This window comes from Sphaerodactylus townsendi, linkage group LG03 (genome assembly GCF_021028975.2).
Source record: "Sphaerodactylus townsendi isolate TG3544 linkage group LG03, MPM_Stown_v2.3, whole genome shotgun sequence".
NCBI lineage: Eukaryota > Metazoa > Chordata > Lepidosauria > Squamata > Sphaerodactylidae > Sphaerodactylus > Sphaerodactylus townsendi.
This window is the reverse complement of record NC_059427.1, coordinates 105,783,156-105,809,172: the sequence shown is the minus strand read 5'-3', so window position 1 is coordinate 105,809,172 and position 26,017 is coordinate 105,783,156. Positions and strand designations below refer to the sequence as shown.

The 26,017-nt window shown below is 41.6% G+C and overlaps 2 protein-coding genes across 3 annotated transcripts in view; one reads left to right on the top strand and one right to left on the bottom strand.

The window, feature by feature from the left end:
• Positions 1-668: 668 nt before the first annotated feature.
• NUDCD2 (NudC domain containing 2) lies at positions 669-9,177 on the bottom strand. Its single transcript, XM_048491742.1, has 4 exons — positions 8,934-9,177; positions 7,280-7,328; positions 5,956-6,107; positions 669-2,814 (listed from the first exon to the last, which is right to left on the bottom strand). The coding sequence occupies exons 1-4, from the start codon at positions 9,120-9,122 to the stop codon at positions 2,731-2,733; spliced, it is 474 nt and encodes a 157-aa protein (XP_048347699.1). The 5' UTR covers positions 9,123-9,177; the 3' UTR covers positions 669-2,730.
• A 680-nt stretch (positions 9,178-9,857) lies between these two features.
• Positions 9,858-26,017, top strand: part of HMMR (hyaluronan mediated motility receptor) — a 33,341-nt gene continuing 17,181 nt past the window's right edge. Inside the window, exons 1-6 of one of the 2 annotated variants that reach the window (XM_048490475.1) lie at positions 9,858-9,978; positions 14,235-14,333; positions 19,218-19,306; positions 22,494-22,574; positions 23,508-23,696; positions 24,222-24,305. In XM_048490475.1, the coding sequence (XP_048346432.1) occupies positions 9,933-9,978; positions 14,235-14,333; positions 19,218-19,306; positions 22,494-22,574; positions 23,508-23,696; positions 24,222-24,305 (588 nt within the window). In that variant the 5' untranslated portion in view covers positions 9,858-9,932. The remainder of the gene's footprint in view (positions 9,979-14,234; positions 14,334-19,217; positions 19,307-22,493; positions 22,575-23,507; positions 23,697-24,221; positions 24,306-26,017) is intronic. The other variant, XM_048490476.1, reaches the window with a different exon arrangement.

Sequence of the window (26,017 nt, the reverse complement as noted above, 5' to 3'; positions counted from 1 at the left end):
CTGAATGAATAATGGACAAGAGAAAATAATTTTGCACTCACCATCACCTATGTGTATTTACATAGCACAACACTGCCATTTAAAAATTAAGACTTACCTGTGATGTACTGTAATATCCACTTATTTATATTTCTCATTTCCAGAAGTATTTTACATGCACCAGGCAGGCAAGAAATATTTTCTCAACTATCATTAAATTTACACGCTGTGAAGTTGCCTCTATGGATTTTTACTAACAGAACAGGCAGTGACTTGCTCTCTGACATGTTTCGCATAAGACAGTTGACCTTTTACTTTGTGCAGGTGCAGTATAGAAGCTCTTCTCAGGTAACGTAAATTATTTTTCTCTCCCAACTCCCTCTATTTCAAACTTTCCTGCAAGTGAATTATTGAGGGTATGTGTATGTAGTGTCTGTGCGCATAAAAATGCAAAGCTACCTTATACCAAGACAAATCATTAGCCTATAAAAGTCAGTACTATTTACTCAGATTAGAAGCAGTTCTCCTAGGCCCCAGAAGCCTTCCCCATTACCAGCTCCTTTTCACTGCAGAAGCCAGGGAGTGAACTTGGAACTTTAAATTATAACAAATGGTTAGTCAACTGTATATACAAGCTATGACTCCATGTGACAACTTAGTAGCCAAAACAAGCTGTGAATCATTGCAGACTGTTTTGAGAAAAGGTATTTTAATCTGAAAACTTTATACTAACTAGTTTTGGCACTTTAAACTTCCAATATGGTAAAAGCTAATTCATTGTGAGGCAGCTGAGATGTAATCCTGAGACAAGAAAATTAGTACTTTCTTCGCATACTAGGCTTAAGATACATTAAGTAACAAAAAGACATTGCAATTATAGACGCTGAGCATACATTATTAGGGGATAAAAATCAGACAAATTACAATTTATTCAATCGGTTGTTTGTATATACAGCTGAAATGTGAGTCGTAAACAAAAGAATACAACACAATATAATTAATGATTATTATTATTCAGAAAGAAGTGCAACTAAAACACACATAATTTCCGTATTGCACAGGAAACATTTAGTTTATTCTGAATGTAACTTCTCACGGTTCAGCTAAACCCTGCAATTTGATGTGCAAAGGACAAAATCCAGGCATATCACATAACTACATTCACATGCCCAAGAGAGCTTTGGATTTCCGTTTCTCAAACAGCTCCCAACTACATGGGCAAGCTGCTTTTGAAGCTCGATCTAGGTGCAAAACAATTGGCATTGAAGCACTAGGGCTATTGCCCTAGTGAAATCTTCTTGGGCATGGAAGACTGTCATGGATGCGGTTCCTGTGAAAGGGAGAAATACTGAAGTTGCATTTGGAACTACTGCATTAGCAAATAACCTTTAGAACAGGGTCTCCCAACCTTCATTAGCCTGCCAGCACAGATGTAATTTAAACATGGCATGGTGGGCGCAGCAACAAAATGGTAGCCTCAGGAGGTGAAGCCAAACACAAAATGATAGCCACACTTAATATCAGTAACATAGTGCAGATCCTTCTGCTGTGGGGGCAGCTTCGCCTAAGCAACATTTTAAAAAATGTGAACGTCCATTAAAATCTCCAAGAATAAATCAGAAGCCACCCTGGACAAAAGCCTTACTTGGCCCTGATCAATTCCTAAAAAAACACTTTGCAGGTACCATGTTGGGGACTCCTCCTCTAGATCAAGGCCTAAGACATTAATATATTAATTCTAGATTACCTTGTCCCCAAATGCAGTTTAATTATGATTCCTTTTGGTTGGAAGCTTGGCACAAGAGGATAAAGACACTTATGCCAAAAAGAAAGGTGTTTCTGCACATCCTTGAGCAAACTGAGGTTAGGCTCTCTCTGATCTCTAGTGCAGTGAACAGAAATGGCAGACTAACATCCTAGGCAACCCAGGCTTGAATTCCCATTTCTGCCATAGAAATTCACTGGGTTATCTTGGGCCCATCAGTGTGGCCTAACTCATAGGGTTTTTGTTGTGAGAAAGTGGAAGACAACAATGTTCTAAACAGCTTTGAATCCCAATGGGGGAAAAAAGCAGGATGTGGTGGTGGTGGACAGTGTTGTTAAGTCACAGACAATCAGGATGACCCCACAGGGATTTTAATGCAAGGGACTTTCAGATATGGTTTGCTGTAGCCAGATTGTGTGGTAACCCTGGACTTCCTTTGCTATCTCCTATCCAAATACTAACCAAGGCCAACCCTACTTAGCTTCTCAGATCTGATGACATTGGGCTAGCCTGGACTAACCAGGTCAGGGCATAAAAAAGCAGGATACAAATAAATGCATAATCCTTAAACCTATTTTCAGTGCCTTATCCTTTTAAAAAAATATGGGCACATTTCAAAATTAGTTTTAATGACCTGTCACATTGAAAGCTTTGTCAAACTACAAGTTAAGACCATTTGTGAATATTGTTTATTATTCCTTCAGCTCAATGAATTATGCAACTTGTGGTCTTTAATTCTGTTAATGGATCAAACAAACTAGTGCTTTATCTTGGTAAGCAGAATCATTTTCAAAGAACACAGACTTTTATGCATAAGTGTTTATTTTTCGTGACTCCATTTAAATAAAAACCATTACCAAAGGCAGCAGTCCAGAAAAGGAGTAAGCCATTGTGAAGTCCAGTCTCACAAATGAATTGTTTGGCTGCATCGGAGTCCTTCATAACACTATTCCTTATTTACAAGAAACACAGTTAAAGGCATTTGGCTATCTTTCAAGATTAGAAAAGTCCGGCCCCCCCTTGCTATAGTTTCCGGAGATTTCTGCTCCACTGAAGTCAAATCCAGGGTTCTGCAAAGTAAGCACAGAAAGTGCATATGTTTTTATACACACACAATGTATTAGCCATGGGGTAATTGTAAGCATATTAATCAGAGTAATATTCAGTGTTGTTTATCACTTTATGTGCTTTATATACATGGAATAAACCCCCTAATTCTGAAGTGCCAAGTTTCAAGAAGTTCAATTGTCACAAGTGGAATAGATTTACTCAAGGAGCTAAGCGTGAGGAAGGAGGGCAAGCAATAAAGATGAAAGTAAAACCTTTTGAACAGAATACCCAACAAGTCTTGGGGCCTTTGTGTACATAGCTTGAGGCTTATCGTATTATTCTCTCCCTGAAGGAGAAAATCTATAATGGCAGCAGCCCATAAAAGAGATTCAGTTTGGGAATGTTTTATGGATAAAGCAGGCATGCATGCAAAAGACAAAAAATACAACAAAGAAATGCAAGATTGAAACTGAAGATAGTTCATCTCGCAATAATTTCAAAAGTATCTATGTAGTTCCAATAGTATAATCAAATCAGAATGTTTTATGTAACTGTAAAACTAATTAGAAAAGTTATTCTAAAAATGAAGCTTTCACCTGGTTGAAGGTATTAATATTATACCATCAAGAATAAGTCTTCAGGTAGAAAACCATTATATACATCTAGTCTTACTGATTAGTGATTTTAATTGTGATTTAAATCAACCCTGCTCTTGTTTATTCATGTGTCAGTCACTCAGTGGGATAATAACCACCTCTTTTAACATATTAAAATTCTAAATGGCACAGCTGATATGCTTCATACTTTTCCAAAGCAAGGAAAACATTAGCTGTAGCTACATTCTGCATGAACATCCACACATTACTTTCTTAACATAGGAACTCTTTTATTTATTTCATTTATTTATTGGGATTATAGGCCACCCATCCCCACAGAGTGGACTCAGGGTGGCTTACAACAACAAAAGCATAATATCAAAATCAGCCATTACAATGCAATGTCAAGGCCCCTTACTTACCAACAATGATCAAACCAGAGGGAGAATGAACGAGTACAAAATATAGAACCAACAACAAAACATAAGAACTAAGAATAAAAAAGAGGGAGAAGGGAAAGGGAGGCCAATTTGCTGTCCTCAGTCATAGGCCTGGTGAAACAGCTGCCCCTTACAGGCACTATAAAACTGCAATGTCACACAAGGTCTGGGCTTCATTTGAAAAAGTGTTCCACCAGGCTGGGGCTAGAGCTGAGAAAGCTCTGATCCTGCTTGAGGACAGCCAGACATTTTTTGGGCCAGGGACCTCCAGTAATTTACTTGCAAATCGAACATTCTTTTGGGGTGTATATTGGGAGAGATGGCCCCACAGATATGAAATTTCTAGACCATTTAGAGCTTTAAAGATTAATACCAAAACTGTAAACATGATCCGGTACTCCACATGGAAGCAGTACAGATGACAAAGCACCAGTTGGATATGTGCTCACCACACACCCCTTTAAGGACATGTGTAGCTGCCTTTTGAACTAGCAAGTTACAGTAGTCTAGTCTGGAAGTGGCCACTGCATGGATCACTGTGGCTAAGTCACAACGAGACAGGTAGGGTACCAGTTGCCCAGACTGGAAAACGTAATAAAGCTCCAACTTGGCAATCTTCATAACCTGTGCCTTCATAGACAAGGAGGAATCCAGGATCACCCTCAGACTCTTAATGGCCGATATAAGTGTTAATAGTACACTGTCTAACGTTGGAAGCTTCCCTGTCTTGAGTCCTCCCAGCCCAGCCTCAGGACCTCCATCTTTCAATTGGCTCTGTTTTAACAATTTCACCAAAGCCTCCAGGCAACTGGCCAATGTACTGGCCAATGTATCAATTAACAGATACAGCTAGAAGTCACTAGAATACTGTTGACAACCCAGTCTGGAACTATGGACCAAGTGGGCAAGAAAGCGTAGATATATGTGAGAGGACTGACCCTTGTGGGGCTCCACAAACGAGCCAACAATGTGGTGATGTCCTCTTCCCTTGCACTACTCTGTGACCAACCCTGGAGAAATAAGATCAGCCACTGTAAGGCTGTCCCACGTATCCCAGTGCTGGCAGGTTGGTGAGTCAAAAGATCATGATCAACTGTGTCAAATGCTCCTGTCAAAGCAAGAAATAACAGCAGTGCTGACCCAGCCTGGTCCAGTTGTCTCTGGAGATCATCTGTGAGGATGACTGAAGCCATCTCTGTCCTGTGGACAGATCGGAAACTGGACTGAAATGAGTTCAGAGCCAAATTGTTCTCCAGAACAGCCTGGAGCTGTTCCAGAACCACTCTCTCAACTACCTTATTAAGGAACAGATAATGTGACACTGGGCAGTTGTTGAATGGATCAAATGGATCCAGTGATGATTTTTTCAAGAGCAGCCTTACTATCTCTTTCCTGCTTAGGCAGTGCTGTATGGTTTCGGGCTGTATGGCGTGTTCTGCTAGCATTCTCTCTGACATTTATTCCTGCAGCAATGGCTGGCATCTTTCAGTGAGCTTAGTTTTCGATGCCAGAGTCTGTGTCGCACTCTTAGTATCTGAAAGATGCCAGCCACAGATGCAGGCGAAATGTCAGGAGAGAATGCTGCTAGAACACGGCCATACAGCCCGGAAACCACACAGCACTCCAGTAATTCCGGCCGTGAAAGCCTTCGACAATACATTCAACCCCAGAAAGACCCGTGATCTCAGGGACAGATAGATAATGTCCTTCAGAGGGGACCACACCCCGTCTCCACTAGTATTCACCAGCCAAGACAGGCATGGGTCTAACCAGTGAGTGGTAGGCTTCACAGACACCAGAACCTGTCAACATTAAGCTGGAAGACATGGCTGAATTGGTCCAGTATGGGACTTGAAAATGATGAAAGGGTCTCCAGTTTGCTAACTGTATCAACACTGACAGGGATGTCCCAATGGAGCAACAAGATGGATGTCCCAATGGAGCAACACTTCTGTAATAGGTGTGCAAATGTCTCCTAGCTAATTGCCGAATTCCTGAGGACACTCAACAACCAAATCACCCTAAACAATTGCATTGGGTGAGAACTAGCATATGTGATGATGGTAATAAAGAATTTCTCTAGTTTACATATGAAGTTAACATGAACTGGTTACTGTGGACTTGCCTCTCTCTGGAACCTTTCCAGTGTAAGCTTCCTCTGCATCTGGTCCTGGACCCATGGATCAGCAGCAAATTCATTCTCTAATAGAGAACTCCAACAGTTTCCAGCGTCACGATTGGTTTTGGTTAAAACAATTCGTATTAACTTCTGGTCCTCTTTACAAAAGTGGGGGTGGGGTGGTAAAAAAGAGAAGACAACAGAAGAAGGTTCTTTTTCAATTTTAGAAATTCTTATATTTTGACCAGCAAAGTCAAAACCATTTTTTTCTTTCTAATTAGTACTACCAGCCATATTTATGTACTCAACGCAGTGCATTTCTAGTACTATGAGGATTCAGACAGCCAGTTCTACCTCAAAGACAATCGAGCACAATAGCAAAGCAATATAGTTGCATGAAATAGTTATGCACTCAGGCACGATTTCTAGTGACAGGGATATAAAAAGATGGGATTTACTTCTTTGATAAATAATAAATACGAGTTTTTTGAAGAACTACAAGTTTAGGAGAATATCTAATGAATGGGGGGAGGGCAGGGACAGGAAGGTGATCCTCCTTCTCTAGCTTTACCATGGTATCACATTTTAGGTATTTGCAATATTTGTCAGGTCCAAGGAATGTGAGACCAGTACAGAATACAATGATTTGCTTCCCCCAAAACATCCAATGAGTTTCATAGCTAAGAGCTATGCTGAATGTGGATCCCACTTTTCATGCAGCTAGCTACCACATTCTGAACGACTACTGTTATTTAACTTCATACTCCAGTTATTTTTCTAAAGCCAATGCATGTTCTATTAGTTATGCTCTACACTTCTGAAATCTGATGTGACACAGCCTAATAATACTGATTTCAACATTGTCAATATTATGACAAGTCAATCAAGAAATCTCACTCCAAAACTTCATTCATGGTTGTAATCTGAGCATCATGGAGACAATCCCTCCCTGCAGATGCCACTCTGCCCTGTTTCTCTCGCCATACCTCCGCCTTCCTTAGTGTGCATAAAGACAGCACAACAGCTTTATATGATATGTAAAGTGCTTTCTATCACCATCCAACCAGATCAGAAGCTCATATGATTTGACAGGACAGGGGCAGACGTCTGGGTCAGGGTCCTATTCTCCTGGCCTTCCCTCGTGAGAAAGGCAAGAGGTAGACACAGGGCACTTTTCAACCCTAGGAATTCATCCATGCATGGGTAGCAAGCATGCTCACTGACAAGATTAAAAATCCATGTAACTTTAATAAAGCAAATAACTTGCTAGTGGAAGAAAAATTAGCCACAAACAAAGTTGCCCCTAGAAAATTAATTTAAGAATGCTTACCTAATGTCCACGTTGCTTCATCAGCTATTGTAGAATCAAACAGTTTACCCTGAGAGGAAATATTTTACTATATTTAATATATATATGGATCTGTATTTCACAGCAAATCTAATTTGTTCAATCCTGTTCAATCTTCCTAAGCTAATGTTGGGTGTAAATCATATTTTTTGTTTTTCAATTGTCAGCTGGTTCATTTTATCTACTACTGCAAGAGTAGGGGCCTAATTCTGCAGCCTAAATTTTGGAATAAGGATCATGTGTATAATCAGCTTATGTCCCAGTCAGTTTATTTTTCTATATTGGCTTTTCATGTTTCCCATTCCATTCAATTTACAAAGCAGAATTTCAAGCCAGCTGTAATGAATCGATATAAGACAGCAGACAACTTCCTACTAATTGAACTTATAAAAAACAAAGGAAGAAATCTGAAAAATCACTTGAGTTTTGCCAGGCTTTGGTCAAAAATGAGAGATGAATATGAATGAGAAACATCACATCAATTTTATTCATAAACATATCATGGATTTTGGAAGAAACAACAGAGAAAGAATAGATTCTACTGCAGAAATGTATGATAACACTAAAATTTGCTATATATCTAACATGCAACCATGATACACCTGAATCAGTTAATCAAACTAAGAATCCCAAGAGAACAAAAACTGAAACAGTGCAGGCAGCCCAGCTATTTGGGGTAACCACTTAAGTGAAATGGATGATATTTAACACTGCTTTGCTCACCAGTGTACTTGGAGCATTATCTCCTTTCACTTCTTGCATAGAGTAAATGATGCAATATCAATCTCCTCATATTAACAAAGGGAGAAAATGCAACTTACTGAGAAACTGCCATTCTATCGCCTTTCAAAAAATCCCACAAGTCTAATGACCCCTGGGCAGACTGCTACAGAACTGAGAATTACACCAAGACTTACATCCCAGCAGATCGTAAGCTAATAGCGCCATCCTAATGGCAAGTACTATGACAGTGATTCCGCACATGAAGTTTATAACAAGTTGCATTCGTTATAAGATAACACGAATTCATTTATAATGAATACAACTTGTTATAAACATGCTGTGCGGAATCAGTCTAAGATAACCAATTCGGATTATTTAGCTCACAATGCATATTACACAGTAAGGTATACAGGCCTTTCCCCACTCCCTTCCATCCCCCCTATGCCGTGCGCTGCTCTCAGCGCGCAGCATCCCAGGCGCGGGCCCAGGCGTCCCCACGACCCCGCGCTCTATGCGGGGTCGTCAAAAGGCGCCGTTCGGAAGAGCGCCTGGGATGCCGCGCGCTAAGGGGGTGCAACAGCGGCAGCGTCAGGGCGGCTGCGCTGTGGCCGCCCCTGCCGTGGGGAGGGAGGAGGAACCCCGCGCTACTCTCCTCAAGTAGCGTGGGGCTTACGGTAAGTATTAAGTGGGGAAAGGCCCATAGTAACCCTATGTCCAATCCAACCGCGGGGAAGGAACTTGACTAAATCTGTGTACCAGGGAAGCGAAACTCAGGCACTTAGTTCTGTTTATCCTGCCATTCTTAATCAATACATAACAACAATGCCCGCGGCTACCACACCACATTACAACACAACTGCTTGTGATGCCAAGTCTTCTGCGAATCGGGCTGGTTTCTGACCCCCTTCCCTACCTTGAGCACATCCTTGCCTACCACGGCCAGCGCCAAATGCCGGCTCTGCAGGCTGCACTCCACATCCCGCCCGCGGGTCCCTTCAGGCACGTTGACCTCGATGAAGATCTCCTCCATGGTCTGGTACCACCGGCCCCAAGGAGTGGCGCATGGAACCAGCCCGCTCCGCTCTTCGAAATGCACAGACATCCCGCCAACTCGAGATCATCGGCTATCTCAAACGCGCACGCGCTAAGGGTTTTACCCCCTCCGTCCTCCGGAACTAATCACAATCAGAGAGACGCGACTTCCGGTCCTACTTCCGCCAGTTTCTCACAAAGCAACGACAGCGCAGGCGGGTTCTAGTACACTACCGCCGTTCTTCGCCACCTGTTTTAGCAGAACTTTTAAAAAAAGTAGTGCTAACTAAATCATCGCAAAGTGACCTGAGCTTCCAAGTTACCCCCAGATTTCTTCATCAAATCGGGTGTTAAGGGGGCGGGGGAGGGAGAGGCTGGGAGAAAAGGGGGCTTCTGACATATTGCTAGAGCCTCAAAGCCTGCAGTTGGTAGCCTTGTTAAACTGCAGACAAGGTTTGCAGTCTTAATTAAACTAGACGGTGCTTGTTTCCCGGATGGTTTTCGGATTAAAAACCTTTAAAAGGCAGTTTCTCCCTATAATGATTCATATTTAAAGTGTTCTTACTGAATTACCGTTGAACAATTTCCATTTTAAAATTGTTGATATTCATGGTCCTTCAGAGTTCCTGCCTGTTAGCAATTCCTCGCCAAAGCGGCGACAAAAGACACATTTGTCACGAATGTTTATTTTAAATCACTTTCCCTGTCTGTGTTCAGTTTTCTGGGCCCCCCCCCCCCCCAAATCAGAAGCTTTGATTGGTGGAACATCTGGTTGTCAGAGTCCTCTGATTGGCTGGTTTGGGCAAGTATTTAAGAGGGCGGCCTCCTGTGAGGCTTTTGAATTCGTTCCGTTTCTTAGTCGCCTGGTTGTTGCAGACTCATGTCGTTCCCAAAAGCTCCGCTCAGGCGCTTCAATGATGCGCTAAGTAAGTGAACTGGAGGGAGAAGGGTTGCCTGGTCTCGTTTCCTCCTTTTTAAGGCTGCCGTTTTTGGCTGTGCAGTGGGAAAGTGTTTCTTCGTCTGCTGCACTCCGGTGTGCAAATGTAAAATGTCCATGGGATAGTCGACGGGGTCTTGGGTGTTTTTCCCATACTATGGGCGTACCGTCCTAGGGACAAGGGGTATGCCGCTTCCCTCCCGTAGCCTGGCTTGGCCCCAGCCTCCCCTCCTTTGCCCGCCCGCCCCAACTGCAGACCACCGGCTGGGCGCCGCTTCCCTCCCGTAGCCTGGCTTGGCCCCGGCCTCCCCTCCTTTGCCCGCCTGCCCCAACTGCAGACCACCGGCTGGGCGCCGCTTCCCTCCCGTAGCCTGGCTTGGCCCCGGCCTCCCCTCCTTTGCCCGCCTGCCCCAACTGCAGACCACCGGCTGGGCGCCGCCTCCCTCCCGTAGCCTGGTTTGGCCCCGCCCCCCTCCTTTGCCCGCTAGCCCCAACTGCAGACCACCCGCTGGGCGCCGCTTCCCTCCCGTAGCCTGGCTTGGCCCCGGCCTCCCCTCCTTTGCCCGCCCGCCCCAACTGCAGACCACCCGTTTCCTTCTGTGCTCGCCTCTGGTGCTGGGCCGCCAAGGGCGCCTTCGTGGAAAGGGGCAGCCAGCGCGGGCTGCTGGCGCCTGGTGAGGTGGCGAGCGAGGAAATCTCTGGCTCCCCTCGCCACCTCACTTTGCTGCCCCTCTCCACGAATGCACCCTTGGCGGCCCAGCAGCAGAGGCGAGCACAGAGCGAGGGAGGGTAGCCTGGCTTGGCCCGTTGTTCCCCCTCATCTCCCCCCGCTCGCCCACCCGCCCGCCCGCCATCATGGTTGTCTGGTTTCCATGGCCAGCGTTGGTCAGTCGAAGCCACCATGGAGGAGATGGCTTGTTTTGGTGCCGGAGTTAAAAAGCTTCCCCTTACGACCCGGGAGTTCATGGGTATGAGGAAGAGAGTCAAGGAAGAGAAAGGGGAGAAAAGGCTTGGCACAGGTCATTGCATTGCAATGGTGCATCAACTGAAAGGGCCGAGGCAGAGAGCTTTTGTTTTGCCTTGTTAATCAAGAGCAGCCCGCTTTGTCGATCCTTATGGTTATGGGTGCCTTGTTCTCTTTCTGGCAGGGTTTCTCCTGAACAGGATTTCTGCCTGGCAGGTAGAAATCCAGCAGTTCAGGTTGACTGCTGCTGTGCTTTTCCTGTTGAATTTCTACCTGACTGGATATGTATTAAATCCCCTCCCTGTTATGCAGGCACCCAGGTGAGAGTGAAGGGAATCTAACCCAGACCCATGCTTTACCCAGAAGCAGTATACATTGAAAAGTTTGCATATTTAGCAGACTGAAGGGTATTAAGGAAACATTTAATTCACAATAAGAATGTTTAACACTTGTGTCGTGAGGGTGGGGGAAGAGCCCTCTTTGTTTTCTGTGAACAACTGAGGGTTAGAATCAGGAGCAGAAAACATCTGAAAAACAACAATTTGAAAATTGCTGTTTGAGGGGACAGATGTAAACGGTAGAGCAGCAGCATAAACATCTTTTCAGATCTGTTTCCAGATCTGATTCTGCCTTCTTTATGGCTAGTTTGGCCAGCCTCTGCTACAAAATCCGGTCCTTTCAGTTGTTGTACCATCACTACGGGATTGCCTTCCAGAGGTCTTGTGGCATACTGCTTCCATACTAGGCTTTACAAGGACCTGTACAGCTCTTTTATTTCAGAGGGTGTTTTCTGAAAATTGTTGGTATAGTTTGCAGTATGATTGGTGAATATATTTAGGCTTTTGATATTGTTGTGTTTATGAACAGAGTTTTAGTGTGTGGGCCTGTCAGTCATCAATATAGCTAATTCTCAACATGATCAAATATGTGTATATGTAAATCTAAAACCTGGAGCCATAAATAAACAAGCCTTTTTTAAAAATAAAAAATAAAAAACCCTTCAAGTTTGCTGATAAACCTATAATGTGTGTATTTGGGAGTTAAAATCCCCCAATAGAACCCAGTGCTTCTAGCTCCCTAAAGACATAAAATAGAGGACAATGAGAAATGCAACTGGAGTAGGATGTTTAGAATTGCCAGCTTGGCCTTCCATAAGACTCCTGTACTTTTTAATGTATTGTCTCCTGCAATGTGAAAGGAAAAAAGTCAATCTTGTTCAGGGAGACTTGGTAAATCATTTGAAGAAGAATAGTTTCGATTTATACCCTGCCTTTCTCTTCTGTAAGGAGTACTGAAGATGGTTTACAAACTCCTTTCCCTTCCTTTCCCCAGAGCAGACACTTATGAGGTAGGCGAGGCTGAGAGAGTTCACCCAGCAAAATCAAGCCTCTGAAAAGAACTACCATACTGGTGGCAATTAGCTTCTTCTCCAAAAAAGCAAACTCTCATAGCAAAATTAAACCTGCATCTCACCCTCCCACAGGAATAAAATGATATACAGTTGTCCCAAAATGATGCTTATGATGATAGTGAGGGCAATAAATGAAGCTGAGAATAACCAGGCAAATTTCTGTTATGGATACTGTGCCATTAACGTACATAGTGCTTCACAGAAGCTGGGTAATGAGATGCGGTCATGTTCTCCAAGATGATTGGGGGGGTTGGGGGGGTTAATTGCAGGTTGTGTGATTGTATTGTAAGGATTTCATTGCTATTTTATACTGTCTTATCTTCAAAACCACTTTGAACTTAGGAGTTGTAAAATGAGTAAATTAATAATTAAAAATTATTTTTCCTGCCTTGCGGACTAAAAATCATATAGACAATGGGAAAAGAGAGAGAAGAAATGGGAGAAATAAGAGGTCAGCTCAATTGAATGACTAAAGAATAAACTCAGAAACTCAGGTTTGGGGAAGGATGTGAAGGAAGAGAGAGGACCACATAGGTGTTTAGGAGAGTTGTGGCCATTTATTCATAAAAGCGGTTGATCAAATTATTTATATATAAAGAGAGTTGATGCACAGAATTCCTACCCCCTCCTTTCCCATAGAACTCAGGAGCATCCAATATAGCTGATGTCTATTCAAGGCAGACAAATTTTAAAAAGGTTGATCTGCAGTCTGCAGAACATTCTTGAAACAAAGATTGTGTAATATTAGAACCAGCCACTCAAGAATAAGATACAACATACAGTTTCATGGTTTTGACAAAAGGAGCTTTGAAGCCTTTCACGGACAGAATCACCTGACTGTTGTGGGTTTTCCAGGTTGTGTAGCCAACTAGCCATGGTCTGGCAGTTTTTGCTGTGTTGTGTTTCCATGCTGGGGTCAATCGGGGGTGCTGGATATAACACCATAAACATTTTCACAGCAGTGATAAAACATTTTGAAAGCATTTTGAAAAAATTGTCCAAATGTTTGATTTCTGCTGAGTGGTATGGACTATTGCTGTGCTGGGGCATGTTCTATGATGTAATGATGATTTAGAAATGACCTGGTGCAAAAAATCATTGTTTGGTCTTGGTGGGGGAGGGGGGGCGCCCATATCGGGGGGGGGCACCAACTCAAGTTTTGTCCCCGGGCTACAGTTTGCCTAGGTACGCCCCTGCCTCATAGGCATGGGTGGCTTTCCCCATTGCGGCTGCTAATACAGCGCAAGTAGCAATACGGCTTCTCCATAGTAAGGTCCCCAGAATTGCCTTGCCCTGGATCCTAGGAACAGCCGTTCCTCCCTTATACACCACCACAGATTTCCCTGTTATTCCGCAGCTGAATATCTTTGCACATTTGTAACAATATGTGATAGACTCTCAGGATTCCCAGCTTTATGTTTAAAACAATCAAACCTCTAGTCAATTTTGGTTTTGGAAATTCCTGGAGGGCTTGGCGAGTGCAGAGGCTGGGAAAAAGGTGGAGCCTTCCAAAACCGTGTGTTTTTTTTCTGAAAATCTGTTTTAATTTAGGGAGGCCTCGAGGCCCCACTTGAAGATTGGCAACCCAATATGTTTATTATTCGTTAGCAATGATGTCTTGAGTCCTATTAAGTAGTTACTTGTAGCAGTTGTGTGAGAACATTCCTGACACCATTCCAATTAACAAAAGTAGAAAAGTAAGGTCTAAATGTTTTAAATAAATAAAAGCTTTACAAAAATAAATTAAGAAAGCAATGTAGGAACACAAAGATTTGCTAATTATAACTGTATCTTATCCATAAATGTAATGTTGAAACATTTGTAACTAAATCTCTAACTCTGGTGAATACTCAATTTCCTTCCCCCTCAGCTTGTGCCCCACCACCAGGCTCTTATGATGTCAAATCTGCAGACATGTCAAAAGGACCTGTGTCTTTTGATAAGTCTCAACGATTTACAAAGCAGATGGGTAAGTCATCCAAAAATGAAATGGCAAAGGTGGCCAATATTCCCAATAAATAAATAACCATTTAGCTGCTTTTTCTGTTTTCTTAATAATACCAGTGGGCTTGTAATCTGTGCATGTAAAGCATTGGTTCATATCTCTCCTTGTGTTTTTGATCAGGTATGATTAATCTTGGATATCTACATATTATGAAGTGTTTTTTTTACTCAAGCTGCAGTCTTATGTACATTTACTTGGAAACTAGCTGCAGTTTGTTTCAGTGTCAACTCGGATTGTGTTCTGTTTGTGAGTGAGGCTTATGCTTAATGTTTATTGCAATGCTAATTCCGTTTATCATTAATATTTGTTTTGTTGTGCCTTCACAATGCCTAATCATCAAGCTTCTAGTACTAAACATATTTTTCTGTTTTCTTTTGTTCTTTCTTTTTTCCTTTTGTTTTTAAAACACTTATTACTATATATCATGTTGGGCTGTATCCAGATCAGAGCTCTTGTTTTCATTGTAAAAGAAAAAACACACCATATCATGATTTGTGGGGGGAGCGGGGAGACACGTGAGTAAAGATCAGCAGGGAGATGTAACAAAGGCACAGCCCCATCCCCAGAGCAAGTCTATGCTGCTCCCATACAGGCTTTCCAGCGGCGCAGGGAGGCTGGAAAGGTGAAAAAGCCTCCCCACTACTGAGAAGCCCCCACTGGGCTTAATAGATATGCCACTCTTTTTGGTGGTATAACTCTGTGGTGCCGTCTGCCCACATAATGTTGGCTCCCACCCCCACTACACTGGCAGCTGGGACGCTGGCTGTAATTGATACAACACTTAGATTTATACAGTCAGTGGAATGTTCAGAGCCTGAAGGGTTAACTTAGTACTCCATGGAATTGGCTGTGAGAGCTGCACAGCATTATAAAACCTGAAAACAAGGAGTTTTGGGGGGTGGGAGTGCTGTTTTGGGGGCCAGAGTGAATAGTAGTTCGGAGGTAGCTGTGTTCTCTGGAAGTGGAGGGCCAGTTCAGAGTGGGCTGTGTTTCTCCGAATTAAGTGCCAGGAAGGGCAGAGTTCAGTAAAGGAATCTGTACCAGAGTTCCTGGAATTAAACATAATAAATTAACACTGATTAATCACATCAGTAGCTTCGTTTTTTTTCTGAGAAGAACCCTACTCAGATATGAAGCAGTTAAGTTTCTGAGAGAAGGGGTGTTAGAGAGGATTGGAGATTTCTCAAGGAGAGTGGCTATCCTTTTATGATAAGCACCATATGAGAGAGATACTCAAAGGAAGAGTTTGTCTTTGTGTTAGTGTTGAAGGAACTGTGTATGTAGTACTTATCTGAGATGAAAAGTAAGATTTTTTAGAAAAAGAGCTAGATAGCCAAACAGAACTCCATAACAGCTACCATTTATACTAGAGTATAAGTCGACTTTTTCAGCACATTTTAATGCTGAAAAAGCCCCCCATGGCTTATACTTTTCTAACAACCAGTGAGATACCTTCATGAATTTTATTGGTATCTATTTTATTTTTGAAATTTACCCATACCTGCTGCATTTCCCACCCTAGACTTATACTCGCGTCAATAAGTTTCCCAGTTTTGTGGTAAAATTAGGTGCCTCGACTTATATTCGACTTATACTCGAGTATATACAGTATATTGAAGTAACAGATTTATTTTGTCTAGTGTCAGAATCATCAGGAAGGAACAAAGATACTGGTTTGTCGGTAATTTTGTCAGGCCACACCCCAGTGTATGGTCCTGTGAAATGGGGTTTTATAAAGACTTTCAAGGAAAGAAACCCAAGAATCAAAGTTTTAAGCAAAAAGAAGATAGATTTTACTGTGCACAAATAGGTATTTCACACACAGGGTGCTCTCTCGAGAGACACACCTTAACCAGAAAAAGACTTCATTTTTATAGATACAAAGAGTACATACGTCATATAATCTTACTTGCATAGTAACGCATACAATCATTTTCCCCATACACATGTTTTCTGCATGAGCATTAAAATCTGATTGGCTGGCCTGCCTATTTCTTTCGTGTCACACTAAAGCTGCATGTCCTCTGCTCATGTCTCCCTGCCCATATGCAAAGGGCTGCAATAAACTGAATTCTGTCTTTTGGGTTTTCAAAGATAACCAGTTTTCCAACATTCCTAAGTTTGTCAGTTCTCTTACACAGGATGAAAGATTTCACATACCCTAATTCACTTTAAAAGGTTAAAAATGATTTTGATAAATATACTATGTGATTCTAGTAGAATAGAATTATAGTAAAATACAAGTATATATAAATCTCTCATAATTTCAGTGTTCATTAAAATATAAAAAAACACATTTTCAATTAACTAATCAAATTCTTTCTATTCTAACAGTTGATTTCTTTATTGTTATGTTTATTTCACGTTGGCATCCCATATATCTAGTTCTGAAAAACAAGGCTATAAAATATGTCTTCTGTCACGTCTTTTAGCCCTTAGTGACAAGATCTTATAGATATATTTCCTTTGCCTGCATGATCAGTGTGTAACTGCTGACATGCTAGCCTTTTCTAGAGAGCAAACCTTTTTCAATCCTTGGTTCTATATATCCATTTTTCGTTAATATCAAATACAATTTTTAGACCTATGGCCCATCCCCACAATTTGTATCAACTGAAAAAGTTACCAAACCAAATCTTGTACATAGTAGCCTCTCTAAAACCAGCTTGCTTGCTTTGTTCTATGCCAATAAAGGCTTGCTTGCTTGCTTTGTGTGTGTGTGTGTATTTCCTTAACCCTTTGCCAGTTTAGCTCTTTTAAACTTGTTCCTGTAAATACAATCTTTCAATTTCTGGTTTTAACTTTAAAAACCTCTGGTGCCATTTCTTTATTTAGTTCATGACATAAAAACAGGTTATTTCATTTTTCTTTCAGAGATACTGCCCTGCGTAACAGACAAGTGCTATGCAAGAGTAGCAAAAATCTATTTAGACAGCTTCTTAGAAAAAATATACATGGGAAAACTGAAATAGAAATTTCTTACACATCCTCTCCATGTTACTAAAATTTTTGTTCTGTAAAAAGTTACTGAGTAAGAGCTGTTCTGTCAGTTAGAAATTTTGTAAAGAAAAATGTCTCTCATGGCACAGGCAATTAGCAGATGCTTGAGTGAGAGAGAGGCACACCCTCTCGCTAAGGTGACTAGGGAATGCCACGTTATATTGGCGCTGCATCCCCCTCACCAAGTTAAGTGCCCGGGGGGAGGGCAAATTTGCCAGTGCAGCTGCATGCCGCTCCCACAGACTGCTCCCCCCTCCTTTGTATGGGGTTAATGACAGTGCTTGATTGCAAGCAAATTTGTTCTCAGGTAGTCATATCTAGCTAATACTTCTTCCTGCAATCAAAGGTTGGCTGACATGTTGGTGAGGAACAGTGTTCCTTGTGCTCTGCCTTTAGAGAGCAAGTAAAAATGTGAGGAGGTTAGTATCTTAGTTAATAATTTTAAATTTCTCATAATAAAAGACAGAATTAGAAGCATTTTGTGATCCCCCTGAGATGAAGTATAAACTGTGCCATATTTTTCCAGTATTCTATGGCATATTTCATTTAAAAGGGGAAAAAAATCGATGACAGTATTCTTTATTTACTTATCCTGCTTGAAATAATTAAAGCAGAGTTTAGATTCTAATGTAGTCATTGAAATCCAGTTTATGCACTTAATCACAATATGGATTGCATCCAACTATCAACAATACAGGCATTTTCTAAATCTAATTCCAAATTTACGCAGTGTATTAAACTCATTCCTGTGACAATGGGAGATTATGCATAAAATATATATATTTGATATTAAATGTATAAGAGAATATGTAGAACCAATATAATCAATGGAAAGTTGGTTCCTCTCTCTTTATGCCAGTAGAAGCAGATGAGAACAGCTAAGTATGGAATGTGAGGCACCAGGCATATGTGTCAAAGGTTAGAGCTTCTTTGGAAGGAATGCGAGAGAGAAGGATTTTAGAAATGGATATTGTATCTTTTAAAAATATAGTTTTAGCTTTTACATATTTTAAATCATCAATTGTGTATTTCATATGTTTTTAGAAGCCTACATAATTTAGATTAATGGGCTATGAAGGTAGACATGTGCATTAAGGAGAAATAGGTCAAAGGCTGAAGGAATTTCAGTTTAAAATACCATTGTAATTATGTTTTTATATTTTAATTAATATTGGAATAATTACTTAGGAATATATGAAAGCACTCACATTAGATGTAGCTCAGTATAATTACAATGCAAACAAAATAATTTTTGTAACCGTTTTAAAGTTTTTATATTGAATAGACTGTCTGTGGTTTTACATTCCTCTATTATTCTAAAGGGGAGATACACTTTGGAGACGTCTCTCTGTGAACCTGGAATGCAGGAGTTGTCATCTTGATACATAAACCAAGTGTCTTAACTAGCTGCCTTCTTTGATGGGGGTGGGGGGGTGGGGGGAATGCAGCTTTGTGTTGGGAGAGAGAGACCAGTTATATATTAAACTAATATGGTGGAATGGAGAGCTGTCTCTGAGAAATATGAGGATTTCAAAATGAATAATGAAGGAGTATTAAAACATTTGATAGGAGTATGTATGGGGGAGGGACTGTATTGTGATATATGCTTTAAAAAAAAATCTTTGTCTATAAAAGGCTGATGTAACAGCATGATGCTTGGTGTCTCTCAGAGGAAGGAGCTCTGATTATACCTTGTGTAGACTTTATTGATATAGATAGTAAATAATATCTTTCCTTTTATACTTGATTCTGTGTGTTTCTTCAGCAGTCTATTTTAAATTAATTGGGAAAGAGCAATAAAAAGTTTTCTAACCAGACATTCCAGAGAAATCTTTGTTTTCTTAACAGGGGACATAGGAATTCAGCAGAAACCCAACAACATGAAACCTCTACCTTCCCCAGCTACTGCAAGAAAAATGCAGTCTCTTGGTTCCAAAGTAAGATTCATACTTGAGTATTTAAAACATATACATGTGTAAAATGACATTTCTTCTGATCAAGTATCAAGTTACAGAAACTGTTTTCGTGTTCAGATCTAGCTTCTTCTATCATAACATAGAAACATTTAAGACGTCTAACACTAAATACTAGCCAAGCTTACAGGTGAATCTGGGAAGACAAACCTGAGTACAGTTATAAATGAGTTTCAACTGTTAATGAGGTTTTTAAAAATTCAAATTTTCACAGAACATGGCATTTGGAGAGTTTAATTTGCCTAACTACAATTCTGAGACTGCTTTCAAGAGTGGTCTTGCTCTTTCCTGGCTCTCAAACAGGAGTGGTTTTTTTGTTTATTTGTTGAAGTAGCAACATGAAGTCATTGTCCCTCTGTGCTCTTCCTCTTTCCTGCCAGGGTTCCCAGAGCTTGCTCCAACATCTCCAGAACTTAGGATTTTGCAAATATTGGTGTCAAAGCCAGTTTTTCATAATACAAACAGGGATGTTTGGACGTCCATATTTCTCTGCCACATCTGATACCATTTTCTCTCCTAGTCTTCTTGCATTCACTATTCACCCCCTCCCCGCAGCATAGTGGGCTTTTTTAAAAAAATGGTGGTAGGTAGATTGCTATAACACTTCTATGATATACCTGTGATTGATTTTAATGCCAGCAAAAATTCTTCAAGCAGTATATGGGGGATGGGGGGGAATAAGTGAATTGGAAGAAAAATATGCAGAATCACCCAGAGGCGTTCCTCCCATTGGGCAAAGTGGGCAGTTGCCCTGGGCGCAGCCCTGTGGGGGGGCGCAGGTTTGTTTGTGGGATTTTTTGTATTTTCAGTGTTTTTCCATTTTTGGCTGCAGAGGGCACAGTTTTTAGGCTAGCAGCACCAAAATTACAGGGATGTTTTGGGAGACTCTCCTGATGTTATCACCCAGGTTTGGTGAGGTTTGGTTCAGGGAGTCCAAAGTTATGGACTCCCAAAGGGGGTGCCCCATCCCCCATTGTTTCCAATGGGAGCTAATAGGAGATGAGGCTACACCTTTGAAGGTCGATAACTTTGGACCCCCTGAACCAAACTTCACCAAACCTGGGTGGTATCATCAGGAGAATCCTTTACTGACACCACCCAGGTTTTGTGAAGTTTGGTCCAGGGGGTCCAAAGCTATGGACTCCCAAAGGGGGTGCCCCATCATCCATTGTTTCCAATGGGAGATAACAGAAGATGGGGGCTACACCTTTGAGGGTCCATAACTTTGGACCCCCTAAACCAAACTTCACCAAACTTGGGTGGTATCATTAGGGGAGTCTCCTAAAGATACCCTGAAAGTTTGGTGCTGCTAGCTTAACAATTGCACCCCTGCCAGCAAGCACCTCCCAAATTTCCCCAGATTTTCCTTTTAAATCCCCCCACCTTTGACATAGATTTAAAGGGAGAATCTGAGGTCCCCAGTTTAAACATTGCAAGTGATGCTGTTTCAGGGTGGGGGAGAATCAACCCCAAAATAGCATCACTTCCAATGTTGTTTAAACTGGGAACCCCAGATTCTCCCTTTAAGGTGGATTTAAAAGGAGAATCTGGGCTCCCTAGTTTAAACACCATTGAAAATGATGCTGTTTGGGGGTGGATTCCAGCATCATTTGTTTAAACTAAGGAGCCCAAATTCTCCTTTGAATCATTGAAAGTGATGCTGTTTCCCCCAATTGGGGGTACTGAATACAACACCATAAAATGTTTTCATAGCAGTAATAAAACATTTTGAAAGCATTTTGAAAAAGTTTTCAAAAAATGATTTCTGCTGCGTGGCATGGCCCATTGCTGTGCTCAGATTTATGAGTTGGGGCATGTTCTATAATGTTCTATAATGTTACACAACCTGGTGTAAAAAATCATTGCTTGGTCACAGTGGGGGAGGGTGGCTGCCCATGGGGGGCGCCAAACTCCAGTTTGCCTAGATACGCCACTGGGCGTACCTACAAGGGGGGTGCGCGTTGCATTGGGCACGCGCCTGGGGGGCATCAAACTCAGGTTTTGCCCAGGGCTCCAGTTTGCCTAGTTATGCCACTGGAATCACCCAGGATGAATCTTCTGTTTTGACTGTGTGTTCACAATGGCATTCTCAGTGGTAATGCGTTCACAATTGGGGAATCACTCCACCAGACCAACTTTCACAAATTTATATTTTCAATACTATGGAATGTTACTTCTTGATTTTTTCCTATCACTGGAATGTGCTTCAGATTCCATTTAGCCTCCTAGACCAGTGAAGGCGAACCTTTTCGAAACCGAGTGCCCAAATTGCAACCCAAAATCCACTTATCGCAAAGTGCCAACACAGCAATTTAACCTGAATACTAAGGTTTTAGTTTAGAAAAAACGGTTGGCTCTGAGGTGCGTGTTACTCGTGAGTAAGCTTGGTGAAGCAACCGTGCAAGGCTTCGAATGATGAATCATGACCCTAGGAGGGTTTACTCAGAAGCAAGCCCCATTGCCATCAACCAAGCTTACTCCCAGGATCACATTTTAGTTCTTCTCGCCCCCCCACGAAGAACTCTGTGCGTGCGTGCCCACAGAGAGGGTTCTGAGTGCCACCTCTGGCATATGTGCCTTAGGTTCGCCACCACTGTCCTAGAGGGAGCTCAGAAGAGAAACAAGAATTTCCAGTATACTCTTTTAATGAATTTGGTTGGTCCATAGACCAAATAAAACAATTTCTACAAGTTCCAGCGTTGTGTAAAAATATCTTTCTATCAAAAATAATAAGTAAAATGGGAGGGTGCTTTAAAAGGAGCAGCAGTGGCATAGTGGTTAAGAGTAGGTGTACTCCAATCTGGAGGAACCGGGTTTGATTCCCCACTCTGCCGCCTGAGCTGTGGAGGCTTATCTGGGGAATTCAGATTAGACTGTACACTCCAGAACTGCTAGTCACAGTTCTTCTGAGCTCTCTCTGCCCCACCTACCTCACAGGGTGTTTGTTGTGAGGGGAGAAGGGAAAGGAGTTTGTAAGGCCCTTTGAGTCTCCTATAGGAGAGAAAGTGGGATATAAATACAACTCTTCTTCATTTGTACAAGCTGCATTATGGTAACTCAAAATGTTAGCTTAGTTTTTACCATTAGGATTAGGTAAATCAAATTGCAACTGCTTTAACAAATGTGTTTCTTTGCCTCTCTTAATGTGAAGCCAACCAGCTCAGGAATAAAGCCAGAAAAGGATTTGACCCTGATGAAAGACTTGAGAAAGCAGAAAGAACTGGAAAAAGAGGTAGGTGCACTGCATCTTTCTAAGAGGCTTATTTAAGTGGATTGCTGCTAACTTACAATGTCCACATGGACATCCAAAATGATTAATTCTATTAAAATTAGTCAGTGACACAACAGGATTTAAACCAGTTCACGCTGTATCAAGTCAACCATCATGTCTTTTGTTGGAAGCTACTGTGCTACTTCATGTAGCAGCCTAAGAACAGAAAGACAGATCCCTGGATATTATGACTTTCTTCTATTCTTCTGAAGTATGTTTCAGCCATCAGCTTTTTCTAGTTTAACTGATACAAATTACCGGTAAATAATTCAGTGCTTTTAAGTCACAACAGACTTTGGCAGCCCCTCATGGTTTTTTAAGGTGAGCAGAGGAGGTTTTTCTGTCTAGCAGCTCTGGTCTAACCTGATGGGTCTCTCATCCAAGTACAAAGCATGGCCAATTCTATTTAACTTCCAAACTGATGAGCCTGGGCTAGTCAGGCTATGCTTAACTGATGTAAGACACCTATTGTTTTCGTCATGCAGCAGGCTTGTGAGTTGCCTTCCTACTTTCTACCCCATTATTTGAAATGAAGCTTTGGTAAATGAAAGGTAAAGTGAACTTTTGAACTAAGAATTTATCAATGCAAGAGGAATTTAGCCTATATCTACATGGGGGTCTTAAAATAGCAATAATTGTTAAATTGCCTGCTTATATTCTGATATCTGTCATAAGTTGTACTTCACGTTGTAGCTTCACTCTGCTCAGTAGAACTTGCATGCAAGTTTCAGAATAGGGTTGCATCTTTGTTCATGAGGACTTAAGAACTAACAACAAGAATTCAACTGCTTTTGTTATTTATGGTAGAAGACTTTTATGCACACTTAACAGCTATCAGAATGGGAAATTCCTTTCTGTGACACTAGTTTAAAGATTGCTTGCGTGCTATTGTAGATCCGTGTGCTTGTTGGAGAGCGTGGCCAGCAGGATAAAAAACTACACACCCTTGAGGAAGACCTTGCAAAATTGGAATCAAAGCTGTCTGCTGCCATTAGGGAAAAAACCTCTCTCTTGGCAACTGTTGCTTCTCTGGAAAAGCAGCTTCTGGAATTGACCAGGACCAACGAATTGTTAAAAACGAAGGTTTGCATGATTATTGTTTGGATTGTTTTTAAACAATGTCTGACTGTGAATGACGTGTTGAGACAAATGGTGTTCAGTCTTTTCACAAGCCTAAGGCTTTCTCAACTTTGAAGATAAAAACTGGCTGCATTTCTTCTCGCTCTCTTCTTTATCATCCAGTCCTGGTGGCTCTAGTATAGTGAGGACTTGTAATTGCTTGATGGTATTGTCTTTTGTTATGCCTGAATGCTGGTTTGGGGGTGGGGGTGGTTATAATTCAAAAACAGGCATTGTTTTAGACTCTCTAATCTGAGTAATCATTTATTTGGCAGTATTGCATACAATACACTTATGAACACCACTTGTCTCCCTGAAAAGTGAACTACATACTAAAACATCTCTAAACGTAATCTGGAAGATGTATAGGTTCTTTGTCTGGGTCTTGTCGTGTAACTTTTAAAATTCTGTTCCACCTACAGGGTTTTTGAAGTTGACTTGAAGATATATATTTGAGCATAATTTTATCTTTTTTTCCTTCTTTGTAAGTTCTCTGAAGATGGAACACAGAAGAAAATGAACAATTTATGCTTGGAGTTAATGAAGCTCAGGAATCTGATGCATGCAAAGAAGGTCAGTTACAGTACTGTGGTTGAAACTGCTGTCTGCTGTACTTTAAATAGTACATTTTCCTCTGAGCTAGAGGACATCTTGAGGGTGATTTCCACCATTCAATTGGGGAGGCAGGAAATTAATCTTTTTTCCTCTTCCTGTTTGGAATGGGATCACCCTCAGCTCCCCAGTTCTTTTCCTGCCTCAGGGGGAGAAGCAGCTAGCCAGGTAACCTAAGCTACTCTGTTTCTTTTATTTTATTTTACCTTCTATTTACACTTAATTTCTCTGTCTCTAATCCTAAATTATTAGGATTTAAACCTCTAAACCCTTTCATACCCTTTCTTCTCCTTGCTTTCCCTGCTCTCATTGGTGCTGAAGAGGAAGAACGATGCACCCACTGGCTCTAGCCACAGCAAAAAAAACCCCTCCCATCTTTTTTGCGCCTTATAGCTTTAGAGGTCAGAAGACCTGAGTCATGTACAAGGGCTCAGACTCAGGAGTTTCTCTCAGAGGAGGAGATGAATGGAGGTGGGAGCTTCGGATGACCCCTCTAGCACACCAGCAATGGATGCTTTGCAGGGTGCAGAAGATGCAGCAGCCATCACAGCACCAGTGCACCCCCCACCGCTCCCTTCTGACTTTTTCTCATTTGTCAGGGATGCCTTGTGGGAAAAAGTTAGGTACCTCATAAAGCAAGGTATCCTAGAGCTGGACTCCAGAGGTCTGAGCCAGGCCTTCTCTTCCCCCACCAGGCGAGAAGCCAGCCCGAACAAAGGGGGGTATATCTGAGGGGGAGACTCCTTGGCCCACAAAGGAAGCCTTAAAAAGACCCCCACAATAACTCTCCTACACCCCTCACCCTCTCCTGATAGTGAATCTGAGAAGGAGGAAGGTGAAATCTTCTCTGAAGGAGAAGTTTGGGGAGGAGGATGATTCAGAGGTTCCTGAGCAAAAGTCCAGATTTTTTTAAGCTGAGGACTACTAATACCTGCTTTCAAAATTCATGGCAGCTCTCCGTATGCAGGAACATGGAGGAGGGGAGGAAACCCCCGATTCTGAGATCAAATCTACTCATACAAGGAACAAGGAGGACAAATCTACTTATACTGGGGGCCAGGAGTTTTTTTCCCATGGGGAAGGTTTTTCTTTTTCCATTCATGATTTCCACAACATCCTATTGTTAATAGCTTTCTTCAGGTGTCGCAAACTGCAGTCTATGTCTTTTTTAATTGTATCAGTGCATCTCATGTTGAGACTTCCTCTTTTCCTACTGCCTTTAATTTTTCCTAGCATGATATTGTCTTTTCCATTGCTTAATTTTCTCATCACATGACTAAAGTATGGCCTCATTTTAGTCATTTTTGCTTCTAGGGAGAGTTCAGGCTTGATTTAATATGGAACCCACGTGTCCTTTTGATGGACTCTACACTGTCCATCAAACACTTCTCCAACAACACATTTCAAAGGAATCACTGTTTTTCTTAGTTGTCTTCAATGTATCAATGAAGCAGAGTTTGAAACTACTAAAGTAGGACTTCTGTTGTGGAGAATGTAATGGAACTTCTCAGTTTATTGCTAGACATCTTACTGGCAAAACTAAGGCTGTAGTCCTTATGAATAAGCCCCTTTGAATAAAATGGGTCTTAAGTCTCAACTGAGCTGCTTAGGTTTGCTGATTATGTTCAATAAAGAATAATTTGTAGTCTCCATGTGCTATAATTTTTATTTGG